Below are 14,783 nucleotides of genomic sequence, written 5' to 3'. Positions count from 1 at the left end.
GGCAGTGAGCTGGCCCTGTTACTGCTTGACTACCTTGAAATAAGACCCCTGTAAAATACACAAACAATGCCTACCCAATGTGTGTTTTTCCCCTTAAACGTGACAGATTTGAATCATTTTAGATGGAGAATCCTTTGTGTACCTCTGAGTATGAGTGTGTGGTTGAGTGTACATTCAAATTTGTGAGACACATTCAAAATTAGCATGTTGTGTCAATCAGTGCAGAGCAATGTGCCTTACCGGGTCTTAAAAGACACATGCACACCTGTGCAGAATAAAGTTAAAACACACATAGGTGACCATGGACCACAAAACCTTAAAGGGACACTCCACTTTTTTAAAAATATGCAAATTTTCCAGCTCCCCTAGAGTTAAACATTTGATTTTTACCATTTTGGAATCCATTCAGCTGATCTCCAGCTCTGGCTGTACCACTTTTAGCATATAGCTTAGCATAATCCATTGAATCTGATTAGACCATTAGCATCGCGCAAAAAAATTATCAAAGAGTTTCGATGTGTTTTACTATTTAAAACTTGACTTTTCTGTAGTTACATTGTGTATTAAGACAGACGGAAAATTAAAAGTTGCAATTTTCTAGGCAGATATGGCTAGGAACTATACTCTCATTCTGGTGTAATAATCAATGACTTTGCTGCCGTACCATGGCTGCAGGAGGCGCAATGATGTTATGCAGCGCTGAAAAATAGTCCTCTGCCATTGAAAGTTAACAAGAGGACTATTTTCAGGCGCTGTGTAATATCATTGGGCCTCCTGCAGCCATGTTACAGCAGCAAAGTCCTTGATCATTACGCCAGAATGAGAGTATAGTTCCTAGCCATATTTTTCTATCATATTTGTAGCAAAAGTCAACAGTACATTGTATAGGTCAAATTTTTTTATTTTTCTCTCATAAAAAATATTTTTCATTAGCAATATGTGTTGTCTCAATACTTTGAATTTTTGCACCCTCAGATTTCAGATTTTCAAATAGCTGTATCTTGGCCAAATATTAAAAGAATATTTGTCCTATCCTAACAAACCATTCATCAATGGAAAGCTTATTTATTCAGCTTTCAGATGATGTATAAATCTTAACTTAAAAAATTACTCTTGGTTTTGAAGACCAGAGTCACATATGCACACATACTGCCATAGCTAATGAATGCAGATTTAGCATTTCCGACGAGACTAGTTGTACTCATGAAAGATCAAGTGGATCTTGTCTCACTTCTGTCTATGTTGTTCATCTGGTACACTGTCAAAAATAAAGGTACAAAAGCTGTCACTGGGGCAGTATCCTTTAAAAAAGGTTCCAATATGTACCATTTATACCCCATTCACACAGACCTTTGGTCCCAGAAAATACCCGTAAAATTGCCAGACAAGCATCTGTTTGAACACAAACACGTTCCGTAAATCTTTTGAGATCATTGCAGGAAAGGGGACCTAGTAAGATACACGGAAAACCCTCTGTGTGAACAAGAAGCCGAAACATTGCCGTAATGGGCGTGTCATAATGAGGAGCTTATAATTAACAGAAATGCCCGCTCGTCATCCCAACAATATCGTTCAGCTCCTCAAAATGAGCGTTTTAAATGCATATTAACAATCACGATGAGAAATGTCTGACAACTGTATAAAAGCAGAGATCTGGGAGCTCGTCAAATATCCACTCTGAAGCTGAGATGATTCACCAGCATAGAACGGCGCATCACGCGCTCCTTTATAGTCTTATCATAAACAAAAATGCACGCAAGATGTTTCTGGAGAGAGTAATAATAAATATTATGCAAACTTCAGACGCTGCATAGAAGATAGGGCAGGACTTTAAACAGGTCACGTGTCTTTCCGGGACCTTGCAGATGCTGGCAAATCATGGCAGTGTGAATAAACAAAGAATCAAACGATACCGGAAGAATCCAGGATGCATTTTCCGTTTATTTTCCGCAATGTCTGTGTGAAAAGGGCTTTAGGTACACATATGTATCTTTGAACGACCAATATGTGCCTTTAAAGTACTAATATGCACTCTTTGGGTACAAAGGTGTACCTTTTTGAAAGGGTACTGTCCCAGTGACAACATTTGTACCTTTATTTCTGAGAGTGTACATTGCCTATCACTAAAAATGTCACAATATCAAAACTCACAACTTTCCAACACCCAGTCAGTGGTCCAATAATGAGTCTTTCAAAAAAAATGTCTTTCTTTATTTAATCCCACCACTAAAATTGTTTGTTACATTCTTGTATACAGATAAATGTAACAAATATGGGATTTCAGCAGGTGGAATTTCTCTTACGGGACAAGAAAGCAGACAGGGCCCTTGACAGCTTATAGCTCACTGAACTCTAATAATCAGGGTAGGATTGACACATTCCCAAAACCACTCACACGCAAACACACACATGTAAGTGCAATGGCAGCGTTGTGCCCAGAGGAGGTAACCTTTAGCTTCAAGGCTTTTCCGGGTTTATATCACAGAAGTGGTTGTAATGCTGAGATGATTGACAACGCAGAATTACTTCCCGTAATGGCAGGGCGTAAACGGGGTAGTCTCTAAAGCTAAAATGCCAGTGGAGCTAAAATTAATTCACACAGACCTTGATGCTTTCATTCCTCACAAGCATTCCTCGCTTTTAGGGGTAAAACCATTTACTCTTGGAGGTTGGGGGAGGGGTTGTTCGGCATGCATAACACGATGCTTCACCGAGCGTATGTGTAAAATGCTTTCATGTGTAACCTGTAATCCTACTTCAGTGCACTATCAGTGCTGGTTTTAGCACAAATTAGCAATTAAATTAGCAGTACAATTGGGTTTAATCAGAGGCAGTGAAACAGCCTTTGTGTTCCATTTTACATGTAATAGGAGTTAACTACAGGTATAAATACATTTAATTAATAAGGGTTAATGGGTTAAAGCAAGTTAAAAAGCCATTTTAACCTGGTATCTAAATCTCTGCCTCTGTCATTACTCTCTTTGCAAGCCTGTGCTAAGTGCTGCTTTATTTACTCCTTTCCAAATTTCACACACCCAAATCTAAGTATTCACTCAAACAGCATCAAAATGAAGAGCGCGAAAGACCTCTCAAACGGCACAGACATGCACGCAGACACACCTGCATGGGTCACCGTGGCTGTCGGAAAGTCATTCGAAAACGAAAGGATTATTTTCCATTCAGCAGGGATTTTGAAAACGCTTTTCTGTGTCGGGCAGGTGTTTGGCGGTGATAAACAACTCTCTTTCGCTCCTTCCCGTCGCGTATCCTTGCGTCTGCGCATCACAGCGTGCGCATTTGATAGATTCTCATGTAAGAACTTGTCAGTACCTCGTGGTTAGACAGAGATGGTGTTAATCCTAAACCTTAAGTCTGCGTAATTCAGATTAAAGTCAGGTTTTAACTTGGTGGTAATTCACTTAACACAGGGAAGCAGGCGGCATCTGTCATTCCCCTGAAACTGTAGCCTTTAGAGCAGGAAGCAGTCGGTATCAATGTCTTCATATCGCCCTTCTCTGTCCTCAGCTGGCATTGACACGACACATTTCTCTGTAACACCAGAGCCGTGAATAATTCAGATATTCAGACAAAATATGAAAAGAATATTGGTGTGAAAACCAACATGTTCGTGAAATACCCTTGAAAAGCTTTCTCTACTTATTATTGGAACAAGGCAATAAGCTAAAAAATATTTGTAAAAACTCTGGGACGCTGGCACCAGGTAGACCTTAAAATGGCATAAAAGGATATTTACAAAGGCAAGCTAAGGCTGCTTTAGAAAAGATCCACAGCAAATTCTGCATACAAGCAATTCAAAAATGTGTTTTATTTTAAGAGCATTTACCTCAAGTGTCAGAGGCAAGTCGGAATATATAAAATGCATATTTTTTTACATTTATTATTCCATGTTGGTTATAATATCATGCCTATATTTATAATGCCATACATCATAGCACTGTTAATATATTATTTATGACTTAAAATTTAGAAGAAAAGAATCTAGAAAGAAATGACTACAAGTAATACAACCTAAAATATACAACTTCCTCTTACACATTTACACTAACTTTAAACAAAAATCTTTACATAATGTCCGTGAGAACATTACATTTACTGCTATACCTAATGCAATATCATAGGCAGCGGAGTGCCCCCCCTGTCCCCCTATGCCTATTACATGTACCTGTAAGGGCACCTTTTTGTGTTATATGTGTCTTTTAAGATAAAGCTCTTTTGCCACCTTTGCAGTGAATCTGTTAGAATCTCTTGAAAATACTTGGAGCGTTCAGATGCAAAAGCTACCTAACGCCACCCTTCATACAAAATGAGATAATATATTATACGTACTATACGATCATCAAATACTTTTAGTTCAAATCCAATTATTCTTGGCCTTAAGTCATTCAGAATTACTGGTTTGTTGGCAGAATCTATTAAACGCCACGTCGACAAAAGTCATCTATAGCACTAAATGTGAAACGACTTAGGATGTGGCACCCCTGATGGGAGGGTCAGTTTTTTCATTTTTACCTTTTGAATTCTGACTTTCATTATTTTTAATGCTTCTAGTTGCATCTTTAGTGATTTTGCAACTGTTAACTATGTCTTGTCTAAAGAAGTGGATTTTTTTAACTGTTTTTTTTTTTTTGCCGAATAAGCTTACATGCACTTAGAAGTGTTTGAAGTAAAAGACAGTCAAATTTGTTAAATACCAATGAAGTAACATTGTGACATTTGTGAAAATAAGGCATTTCAGTCACTGACTGATAACCTTTTCAATGCTATTAAAGTGAAATTATCGAAGCTAAAAATAAGAGCCTTATAAAAAATGCGAAAACATGTCAGACGCACTTAAAGGGTTTTTGCATTGGAACATTTACTTGCTTTTGCAGGGTTCTCATAATTTTGTTTTTACTCCAGTCATATGTAGCATGGTTTTGATGCTGTCCCAGGTTCGATTAACCATTATGCTATTTTGGTTATGGTGTCTCAATTGTGCCCCAAGACATGCACTAGGGTCTGTTTGAAAAGATGGTTGGTAGTAAAAGTTTGTAGTTGATATGAACTCAATTTATAAGTAAATGTATAAGTGATACATATTATATTAACATTTCGTATGCGCTTCTCCTCTGTCATGGACGCTCCAGTCAGGAACTGAAGGGCAGTGTATGAACAGACACACGGCGGCACTTCATGACAAATGCGTATCATTATATTACAATCTCTGAGCTTCCCAATATTTCCAGCCACATTGCTGCGTTAATCAATCCCATACATTGTTGTAATAGATCGTCAAATGTTTTTATTTGAATCAGCCCTTTAGATTACAGATGTATGTGATTTATAATTAGGGCTGGGTATCGATTCAGATGTTCCAGATCGATTCGATTTCGATTCACAGGCTATCAAATCGATTCAATTTCGATTCTAGTTCCGATTTTCGATTCCGATTCTCAACTCGATTTTTATACCCGATTCTCGATTCAACTCAATGAATATAGATAATATAGAATATTATATTATATTAGAATATATTCGAATATAAACTGAATGAATGAATGAACAGGCTCGCCTCTCGCTTCTTGGTAACATCGCGCAAGGCAAAAAAAAGGGTGACATCTAGTGGAGAAGACTAGTAATTAGATAAATGTTAATCTTACGTTCAATGTTTGCAGAAATAAAATTGGAAAAAAGTTGATTCGTGGCTGTGAGAATCGATTTTGAATCAACCACAGAAAAAAACGATTAATCGAGAAATACATTTCCTTTACCTGCATAAACTGTTTATTTCCTTTTTGATTGACGACGTCAACAATGCTGCTGTTTTAATTACGCCAGCAAATTCATCATAGCGGACAAAATAAATCGCAGATTAAGGTTTTAATACAGGTTAAAGTTTCAATCTAAGATGTGTTTAAATTTAAGTGGTGCAACACAACTCAAATTAAAATTAAACTGAGATCAACAAACTCTAGATTAGCTCTTAACTCTGCTTAATTTAATCCTTGTTGGTGATTCGAGATCAATGAGTGAAAAGCACAATAGAGGACGTGAAAGGGCTTTTCTGCAGATTTAATAAGACTTATTAGCAAAACTTAACGCAAATAATGCAAATTATTGACAGTCATAGGTAAAAAAACTAGTAGACTAAAATAGTTAACACTTTCCGCGCCACTGACAATTAAGAGAAAAATCATCAATTAAGAGAAATTAAGAGAAAACGCTTCCCTGCCAATGACAAGTTTTTCCGGCAATCCATATTTCCGCTATTATCCACCAGGTGGTGCTCTTACCCTACTTATAAAACCTGGAAGCAACCCCTTAGGGCAAACAGTAAGAACTCCTTGTATGTTTTGATCATCGCTCTGAATCTGATCACAATAAAAAAAATCACAAAAATGCAATTATCTCAGCTTTTTGCTCAAAATTTGAAATTTTGGAAGAAACCTACCCATATTTAAGAGCTGAGAAAAAGAGAAGAAATGTATGGAGGATGAAATATTTTTTGTTTGTTTGTTTGAAAGCAGAAGGTCTGCTCTTTCATTTGATATATTGTATGTTTATATATTTAAAAATAACATTTTCTGCAAGGCATTAAACTTTTGTGAAAATCATAAAAAATGCTGGCACTGGCTGGCAACTTTTAAAAAAAATGCCGGCAGGGAAAGAGTTAAAAGGAGAAAGGAAATATTATTTCATATAAGGGCTTCATATGATTATTAAATATATCAAGCAAAGGATTTGGATCTTATCAGAACTTTTTTATTGGAATGAAGGCAGTAAAAATAGTTTTTTTTTTGTCAAGAGTAGAGAAAAGGATGACAGTAAGCGTGACAGATGATGTCTATGATCGTCTACATCAGCTATCACCATAGACAGCAGAACACTGCAAAAGAGCACAATGAACTGTAGATAAAAAGCATATGTTATATTCATTTGATTTTTAACAACTTTGCTGTTTGTTAACTGTCGAACAAAATAGCTAAGTTGTATTTAATTAATTTATTGTTTAATAAAATAAAAAGTTAATAATAATAATAATATAATACATTGTAAAGTGTGTGGTTGAGCCATGGTACACATGTATGTGTGCTTCATGCACTACTTTAATCTCATTTTGAGCCAGGAAAAACAATGTATGTATGTAATACATAGGCCTAGACAAAATCTGTGGACTTGTTTTGCATTTTCTGATTTGACTGAGGAAAAAATCTGTAGATTCTTTATATTGGATTTAAAGATGGTAAAATGTATTAAACACGGATGAGAGGAGTATTACTGATAACATCATAAAAACTCTTTATAAACAGGGCCAGAGAATGTGTAAAACTTTCTGATGGATGAGCATTCAAATTTTGTGGAAATTTGTGAAGCTTTCTGCTGAGTTCTGCAGGCGCAGATTATGTGTGGGCCTGCTTATATGAAAATGTGTGTGTGTGCGTGCATGCGTGTGTGTGTGTGTGTGCGTGCGTGTGTGTGTGTGTGTAGCGTGCCATTACCTGTATAAGTCTGCTCTGTTCAGTCTGTAATGTGTTCAAGTCCTGTCCCAGGTTGCTTTGTCCTCTTCTCAATGACTCATAGTCCATCTTCAGCTGTCCTGCATGGGCAGACAGCTTCGCAACTTCCTCTGCCAAGTTGACCAATAGCGCGCGGTCCTGACCTTTGACGGATTTCAGATCTGTATCATGGTCTGTAAGCGAGTGCAGCAAAGATGTCTGCACACCTTCCAGTCGAAGAAAGTTACTGTTATAATCAGGGCAGTTGGGATCGATGAAGATATTAATGCGCGATCCATCGCCCCTCTCAACTGTCACCAGTGCATTGGCTTCATCCTGATTGGTGCTTATATGGGGCGGTCCATCTGACATGGGCGGGGCCTGGTAGTGGTTCATAAGAAGAATGGTTCCCGTGACTGTGACCGCGAGGAGAACGGCGACGAAGAGAAGGATGGTACATAGCAGATAGCTACAACTCATCCTCTGCAGAGAAAAAAGACAGAGACGGAGAGTTACAGCCATCATAATATCATAATCATCATTACCATTTCTTCAGAACAGAAAGTGCTTTTTAAAGCCCTTTGGGAATAATACTGCAGTCTGACAGAACTGTGGGAAAGAAAGACATGGGAGAATAGATGAAGGTGTTCCAGAATCCACTCTCTGCTCTATTCTACTCTGCTCTCCAGTGAGCTTTTATCAACTGCCTGTTTTAATAACAATGAGAAATACCTACTGTAGACCTAAAAGAAATCTACTTTTTTGTACTCAATTCTGGGTGAAAATCAAACTTTTTCAGAATTGCACGTTTTTTCCTCCACAAGTGTCACCCTGCTGGCTTGCCCTGATGGGAGATTGCTGACATCAGGTTTTGCATATTCTATTAATATACAGGTGCTGGCCATATAATTAGAATATCATCAAAAAGTTGATTTATTTCACTAATTCCATTCAAAAAGTGAAACTCCAGCTGCAGTCCACTCTTTGTGAATCTCCCCCACATTTAAATGGGTTTTGTTTCACAATTCTCTCCAGGATGCGGTTATCCCTATTGCTTATACACTTTTATACTTTTTTCTACCACTTCTTTTCCTTAACTTCGCCTCTTTATTAATGTGCTTGGACACAGAGCTCTGTGAACAGCCAGTCTCTTTTGCAATGACCTTTTGTGTCTTGCCCTCCTTGTGCAAGGTGTCAATGGTCGTCTTTTGGACAACTGTCAAGTCAGCAGTCTTCCCCATGATTGTGTAGCCTACAGAATTAGACCATTTAAAGGCCTATGCAGGTGTTTTGAGTTAATTAGCCGATTAAAGTGTGGCACCAGGTGTCACAATATTTCCTTTTTAGAGGGTATGCATTGACGTCACTTTTCCACGTGACCACGCCGGAACTCGCCCTTTTGAGTGGCAAGTGATTCAACAAAATGGTTGGTTTTCATAGAGGCTGCTGCGAAAACCGCCAGTAAAACTGACTATTATCAGCTTCAGTTGAATTTAGTTGGACTTGATAGCAGAGGTGGACAATACTTAGTTACATTTTCCAAGCATCTGTGCTTTATTAGGGTGTTTGTATTGGGAATTTTTTTTACTTCATTACATCTAAAGCATAGAATTATACTGTGTATTATTTAATATTGCATATAAAAAAAAAATTATACTTAATTACATTAATATTGTGTACTTTTACTTGAGTAAAAGTAAGTTAATGTACTTAAATATTAAATGTAAAACAAAAACATATTATTTATGAAATAAATAAATGTGATAATATGAAATTTAAAAATTATGATAATATGCTTTGAAATGTATGTTTTCCAAAGAAAAACACGGATAAAATACAAATACTCGAAAAAATAAGTTTAAGTAGAAAGTAAAACCTCTGCTTAGTGACCCTAGCAACTTATCAACCCACCTGTGGTCAGTGGACTTTAAAATAAACAATCAATTTACTTCTCCTTTCAGTGTTTCTTGGCAGTCAGTAACGATAGCTCCGAATTCTTCTTAATCTGTTAGTACAGTCTATCGCACAACAGCTTTTTCCCATTTCACACTGTACTCAAATGCTGCCGCTCTGTCTTTTGCCACTCACTGGGCATAACCACAGTCATTTTCGCCGAAGGTAACGTCACGTGCATACCCTCTATATTCACATTTTTTGATATACTGAATTTGGGATTTTCCTTAGTTGTCAGTTATAATCATCAAAATTAAAAGAATAAACATTTGAAATATATCAGTCTGTGTGTAATGAATGAATATTTCACTTTTTGAATGGAATTAGTGAAATAAATAAACTTTTTGATGATATTCTAAATATATGACCAACACCTGTAGATGGTACTAATATCGGCACAATTATAAAAATACAAACACATAAAATCCATGAGAGAGGTGGTCAAGGGCGATCCTGGGCCGAGGAGCAATGATTTCTTAAAATCATTTGTGCAAATCCATATGAATTAGCCACCCTGTAAAATAGTTAATGTGTCTCAAAAACAGCACTGCAGCAAATCTCAGATTCACATAGAAGTAGAGCGTGTGTTATGTATGTGTGTCTGTAATGTACCTTATTCATTCACTCCATTACCCGTTTCACACAGTTAATAGACGCCACTTTCCATCTCTGCTACCTCCGTTAATGGGAGTAAATTAAACCACTTTGAGTTTACAGTCCAAACAAATGCGTATGTGTTGTCTCCCCACATGTGCATGTGCGTGTGTGTGCGTCTGTATTGTGCAAGGATGCGCTGACTACGTGGGTGTGCTTTCCATGTATACTTTGTAGTTCTCTGCATAAGTGCCCACACATATGTTCTTTTTCAAGCCTTCGTGTTCATTAATATGCAAAACAGTCACGCTTGGCTTTGGCCCATGCTGATGAGTGGTTAATGGCTTGCTTTATGATTTGGATTTTACTACCATCTATGGGAAAATCTGAAAGATTTCTGGGAAGCACTTCAGTGAGCAGTTTACACAGCGAGATCAGATATCCGCCCTGTTTTATATACAGTACGATGGTTGATAAAACATGTTGAGGACACTAGATGTGATAAGCCTCTAGTTTGCTTTAAATTAGATTGTGTCACATTAAACTTGTTGAAGGCACTTGCTTTCATTGCATATATATACTGTGCAAAAGTCTCAGGCCACCATGCTACCATTAGATTTGTTGTTTTTGCAATTGTATAGTGATCATATATAATTATTTCTCAGTAGGGGTGGGCGGTATGAGCAAATATTCATATCAAATGTATTTTCCACTCTTCAGCCGGTATAACGGTATTACGATATGTTGCCATATAGATGGTTTCATCGGACACACGTGATACACGTCTGGATCCTAACCTTACTTCCGGTTTCGTTTTTTTTAAGGTCTGACAAGTTGCTAAACTGATCTCTTGAACAAATGCCTCGTCGAAAATAACAAATGTTTTGGTTTCCTAGGTAATCTATGTGTTGTTTTTTTGCTTGTTATATAAATAAACTACGTTTAAAGGACTTTGTTGTTATTTATTCTTAGCGGATTTTACCGGAAGTTACGTGGAGCCGCTTGTTTATGTTGTTACTGCTGAAACGGTCTATAAGATAAAACATTTTGGAGTCACACTGTAGTAAACCTTAGTTAAATTACTGGCAAAAATTGTATTTTTAACCTTATGGTACTAATAAGTGAGGGATTGGACATAGACATGATCTTTTCTCTTTTCCCATTTTTTCTTTAAAAGTGCCATTGTGTAAGCATCTTTTGCAGCGATTTTTATGTGAGCAAATCAGTGAAGACCCCTGACCACTCGGTGAGTTTCACGTCTTTGTAAACAAAAGTTTAATGCATTTTAGGAAGGATTGTTCCAGTGCACCTATACACCCATTGTAGATGTGTTGGTGATACAACAGAAACCAAAAATTATCGGGCCATCATCATATGTCCAAATTTCAATCAAAACAGTTCTATTTCATCATAAACAATCTGAAAACAGGGCTTTAAGTGTAAAATACAGAACTTGTCCTTTAAACCTAAAATAAATTAAATCCTAATTTTTAATTCTAATCAAATGACTTCAGGACTCCTCAAAAAAGCTCAAGATGTGTTTCGTGCCAAGAGAGGTCCCACTAAATACTGGCTGATGCCTGAAGACGACATTTAAATCTGAAAATAGTTTTATTTTTAATTTTGTGAACATATTTCCTGTATTTTCTGTTTGTATCTTAATAAAAAGAGTGAAAAATAAATATGGATGGACATTAAAACTTTGCTATAACAACAAAGCTGGTGATGGTGGCCTAAAACTTTTGCATAGTACTATCAGAGGCGTAGTTTCTAGGGGGAGACCCCCCAATTCACTCCCCCCAATGTGAGGATTTGACACAAAGAACGAACCCACACTCTTAAAACGAATGTGTTAAATTAACACATCTTGTGTCTAGTTAAGGACAACACATCTAGTGTGTTGTCCTTAATTTAACACATCTCTGTATTATTTTTAGAACAACACACTTTGTGTTGTTTTAACACATCTTGTGTTGTCCCTTTTATTTATATGAACTCTAAATCAACAGAAAATGACGCATAATGTGTTAAATAGTTTAACACAAAACAATGCGAACACAAAGACTAGAGCCGTTTCTTAATATGCGTTCTTGTCTGTACTTGCGTTTTTGTGGACTTGTGAAACGTCATCAGTCGCAGCCCAAGTACTGTTCCAATTCAAAGTTCGCATCAAGCCCAAGTTCACATAAAATCCCCGGATGTGTTCTTGATCCGCCCATTTTATCGAGGATGCATCAGAGGAGACTTGTGTGGCAGCGAAGTTTCCCAGAATGCATTTCGCGTCAGGAGTTCGTTCTTCCGAGTCTGAACTTGCAAGTTCGAACTACGAAGGACACAAGTCCGAGTTTGGCGTACTTGGTATTGAGAAACGGCTTAGATGTCACAAAACACATGATTTCAGACGGGTCCTGACACCCAATACATACAAATGCCGTATTCAGACTTATAACGGCGACACAAACCAAATCTACAGTATGTTCTTGATATACAATGTATGTCATTTTGCTGCTCTGCTTTTTTTTGCCAAAGCCTACAGTTTTTATTTAATAAAGGGTGTATAATTTTATTTTAGCTCCACACTAATGTGATTAAAAAGAAGAAACTACATTGTCAGCATGAATGACAAAACAGCAAAACCCACTGGTCAGTTTTTAATATAGTTTTCCAATTCCGTCATTATTTATAGACTTCTGATGCTTCATATTTATTCAAGCCAACACTTCATGATAAAGGACAACCGGTATGTTATTTAACAGCCTTGGCTGATGCGAGTATAAACTACATGTAATCTAATTGAACTGAATCCAGTAATGCCCCTTGGACACTTTTCTCCTGAGCAGCTGTTTCATCTTGATGAAAAACTGGCAAAACAGATTTATATGCAAAACTTTCAAAGGTTGAAGGTGATATTGATGGTGGGACTATATAAGGCATTTTCCCTGCAGATCAACTGTCTTTGCTATTGTTTTCTGTTTGTATTCTATTGCTGAATTTGCTACAGCTGAGCCACAGTAGATTTATAGCTATTTTTGCTTGCTGTATCCTGTGTGAACACTGCAAAAACTTCAGTCCTGAGTGTCACTCTCATTCTTTATTCCCATCTAAACGTCATAAACAAGCTACACTGAGCATTCTATATACAAAATCTGTGTTCTCCCACACACTCATGTATTCAGTTGAATTTTAATTTTAACACCCAGACAGATGAAGGGTGTTTCTGCAACAAAAAATATGCATTTTGCATAAAATATTCAAGATGCAATGACAGTTCGGTGGATATGAGACAGATGAATCCATAAGAGGGTTGATGCACATTGGAGATTTTGATGAAATGCAGAATGTAAGTTATTCGTGTGTGCGTATATGTGTGCATGTGCCTGATATTGACTGCCTTCTTATAAGTGTAGCTACAAACAAGCAAATCGGATAAAAACATACACATGAAAGTTCTGGCATAAGGCTTATTACTTGATGTAATGCTGCAGTATATAATCTTATTTTGAGCCCATCAGTTTTACCAGCCCATTCTCATGAATTGCGTATAAATAGCACGCCTTCTGAAAAGTCGTGCAATACATACGCCAAAATTCAATTTTGCTTGCATATGATATGCTAGTCCTTCCCGTTCACTTATGTATTGGTTTTTCAATTTTTAGTATTGCCGCTTGGGGTTAGAAAAACTTTTCTGTTACATTTCAGACATCCTTACCCAAATGCAATTCAAACCCCAACTGCAAGCGATAATGGATTAAAAATATAAAGAAGGAAAAAAAAATAGAGAAACCTATACATAAAATGACATCCTAACCCAAATTCCAAATCTAACCCCAAGCGACAATGGTTTAAAAAAAATGGGGAAAAAATTGAGAAACCAATGCATAAATGACACAAAAGACACGTGATGTTAAGTGAACAGGATGGACTGGCATATCATATGCACGCAAAATTGGACTTTAGTGTATGTATTGCATAACTTTTCAATAGGCGTGCTATTTATACAGGTATGCAATACATGAGAATGGGTTAATTTTATGCAGATGGGATTCCAGGGTTTCCGGCAGCACATTTCAGTTCAGGCGGACCGCCTAAGCTTGGAAACCCTACCGCCTTAACTAAGTCGTCCAAAAAAAATTTCTCTGCACAAAAGGCCGTCAAGTGCATCTCGGAGAATAGCGCGTATGCGGTTCACACCGCGAGCGGAGACGCGCGCCACACGGCCGAAATGAGAAAGACGTTCTTGCAAATTTAAAGTAAGTTAGCTGGTGATTTTCTTGTTTGAGCAACCTGCTAGCTAGGTTTCATGTGTCTGTTGATTCGATATAATTGTTGACCGCTTTTGCTCACTTTATTTATGTGCATTATTTACATGCTACAGTAGTTACACTCCTTTAAGATAATGTAATTAATAGTGGGAAATAATCAGTTGTTACCATTTTTGCGCCATCTATAATCGTTTACCTGACGTTCTACAACATCTGCATTAGTTTGTGTTTATCAACCCTTTAGTTTCACTTTATCATGCAGCTATTCCCATTAGAGGTATCTGTTAAAAACATTTAATTCATTAATAATCTAGTATGTGTTCATTTTCTGTCATGGTTTCTTCAAAATTATGTTTTATTTGAGTGTTTTAAATAAAAATATTTTAATTTTCATCACGATGCATATGCCACGCCCCTTTGATTGCCACGCCCACTCACCCAACCCTACCACCTTAACTAAAAAATTTTCTGCGTGAAA

At 37.0% G+C, this 14,783-nt stretch overlaps 1 protein-coding gene across 2 annotated transcripts in view; it reads right to left on the bottom strand.

Moving 5' to 3' along the window:
- The window catches only part of fibcd1b (fibrinogen C domain containing 1b), a 110,788-nt gene that overhangs the window by 64,191 nt on the left and 31,814 nt on the right, over positions 1–14,783 (bottom strand). For both annotated transcript variants that reach the window (XM_055199613.2, XM_055199614.2), the window contains one exon: positions 7,500–7,979. In XM_055199613.2, coding sequence (XP_055055588.1) covers positions 7,500–7,979 — 480 coding nt within the window. The remainder of the gene's footprint in view (positions 1–7,499; positions 7,980–14,783) is intronic.

The sequence above is a fragment of the Misgurnus anguillicaudatus genome, chromosome 22, assembly GCF_027580225.2.
Source record: "Misgurnus anguillicaudatus chromosome 22, ASM2758022v2, whole genome shotgun sequence".
In the NCBI taxonomy this organism is placed as follows: domain Eukaryota; kingdom Metazoa; phylum Chordata; class Actinopteri; order Cypriniformes; family Cobitidae; genus Misgurnus; species Misgurnus anguillicaudatus.
This window is presented reverse-complemented; position numbering and strand designations above follow the sequence as displayed.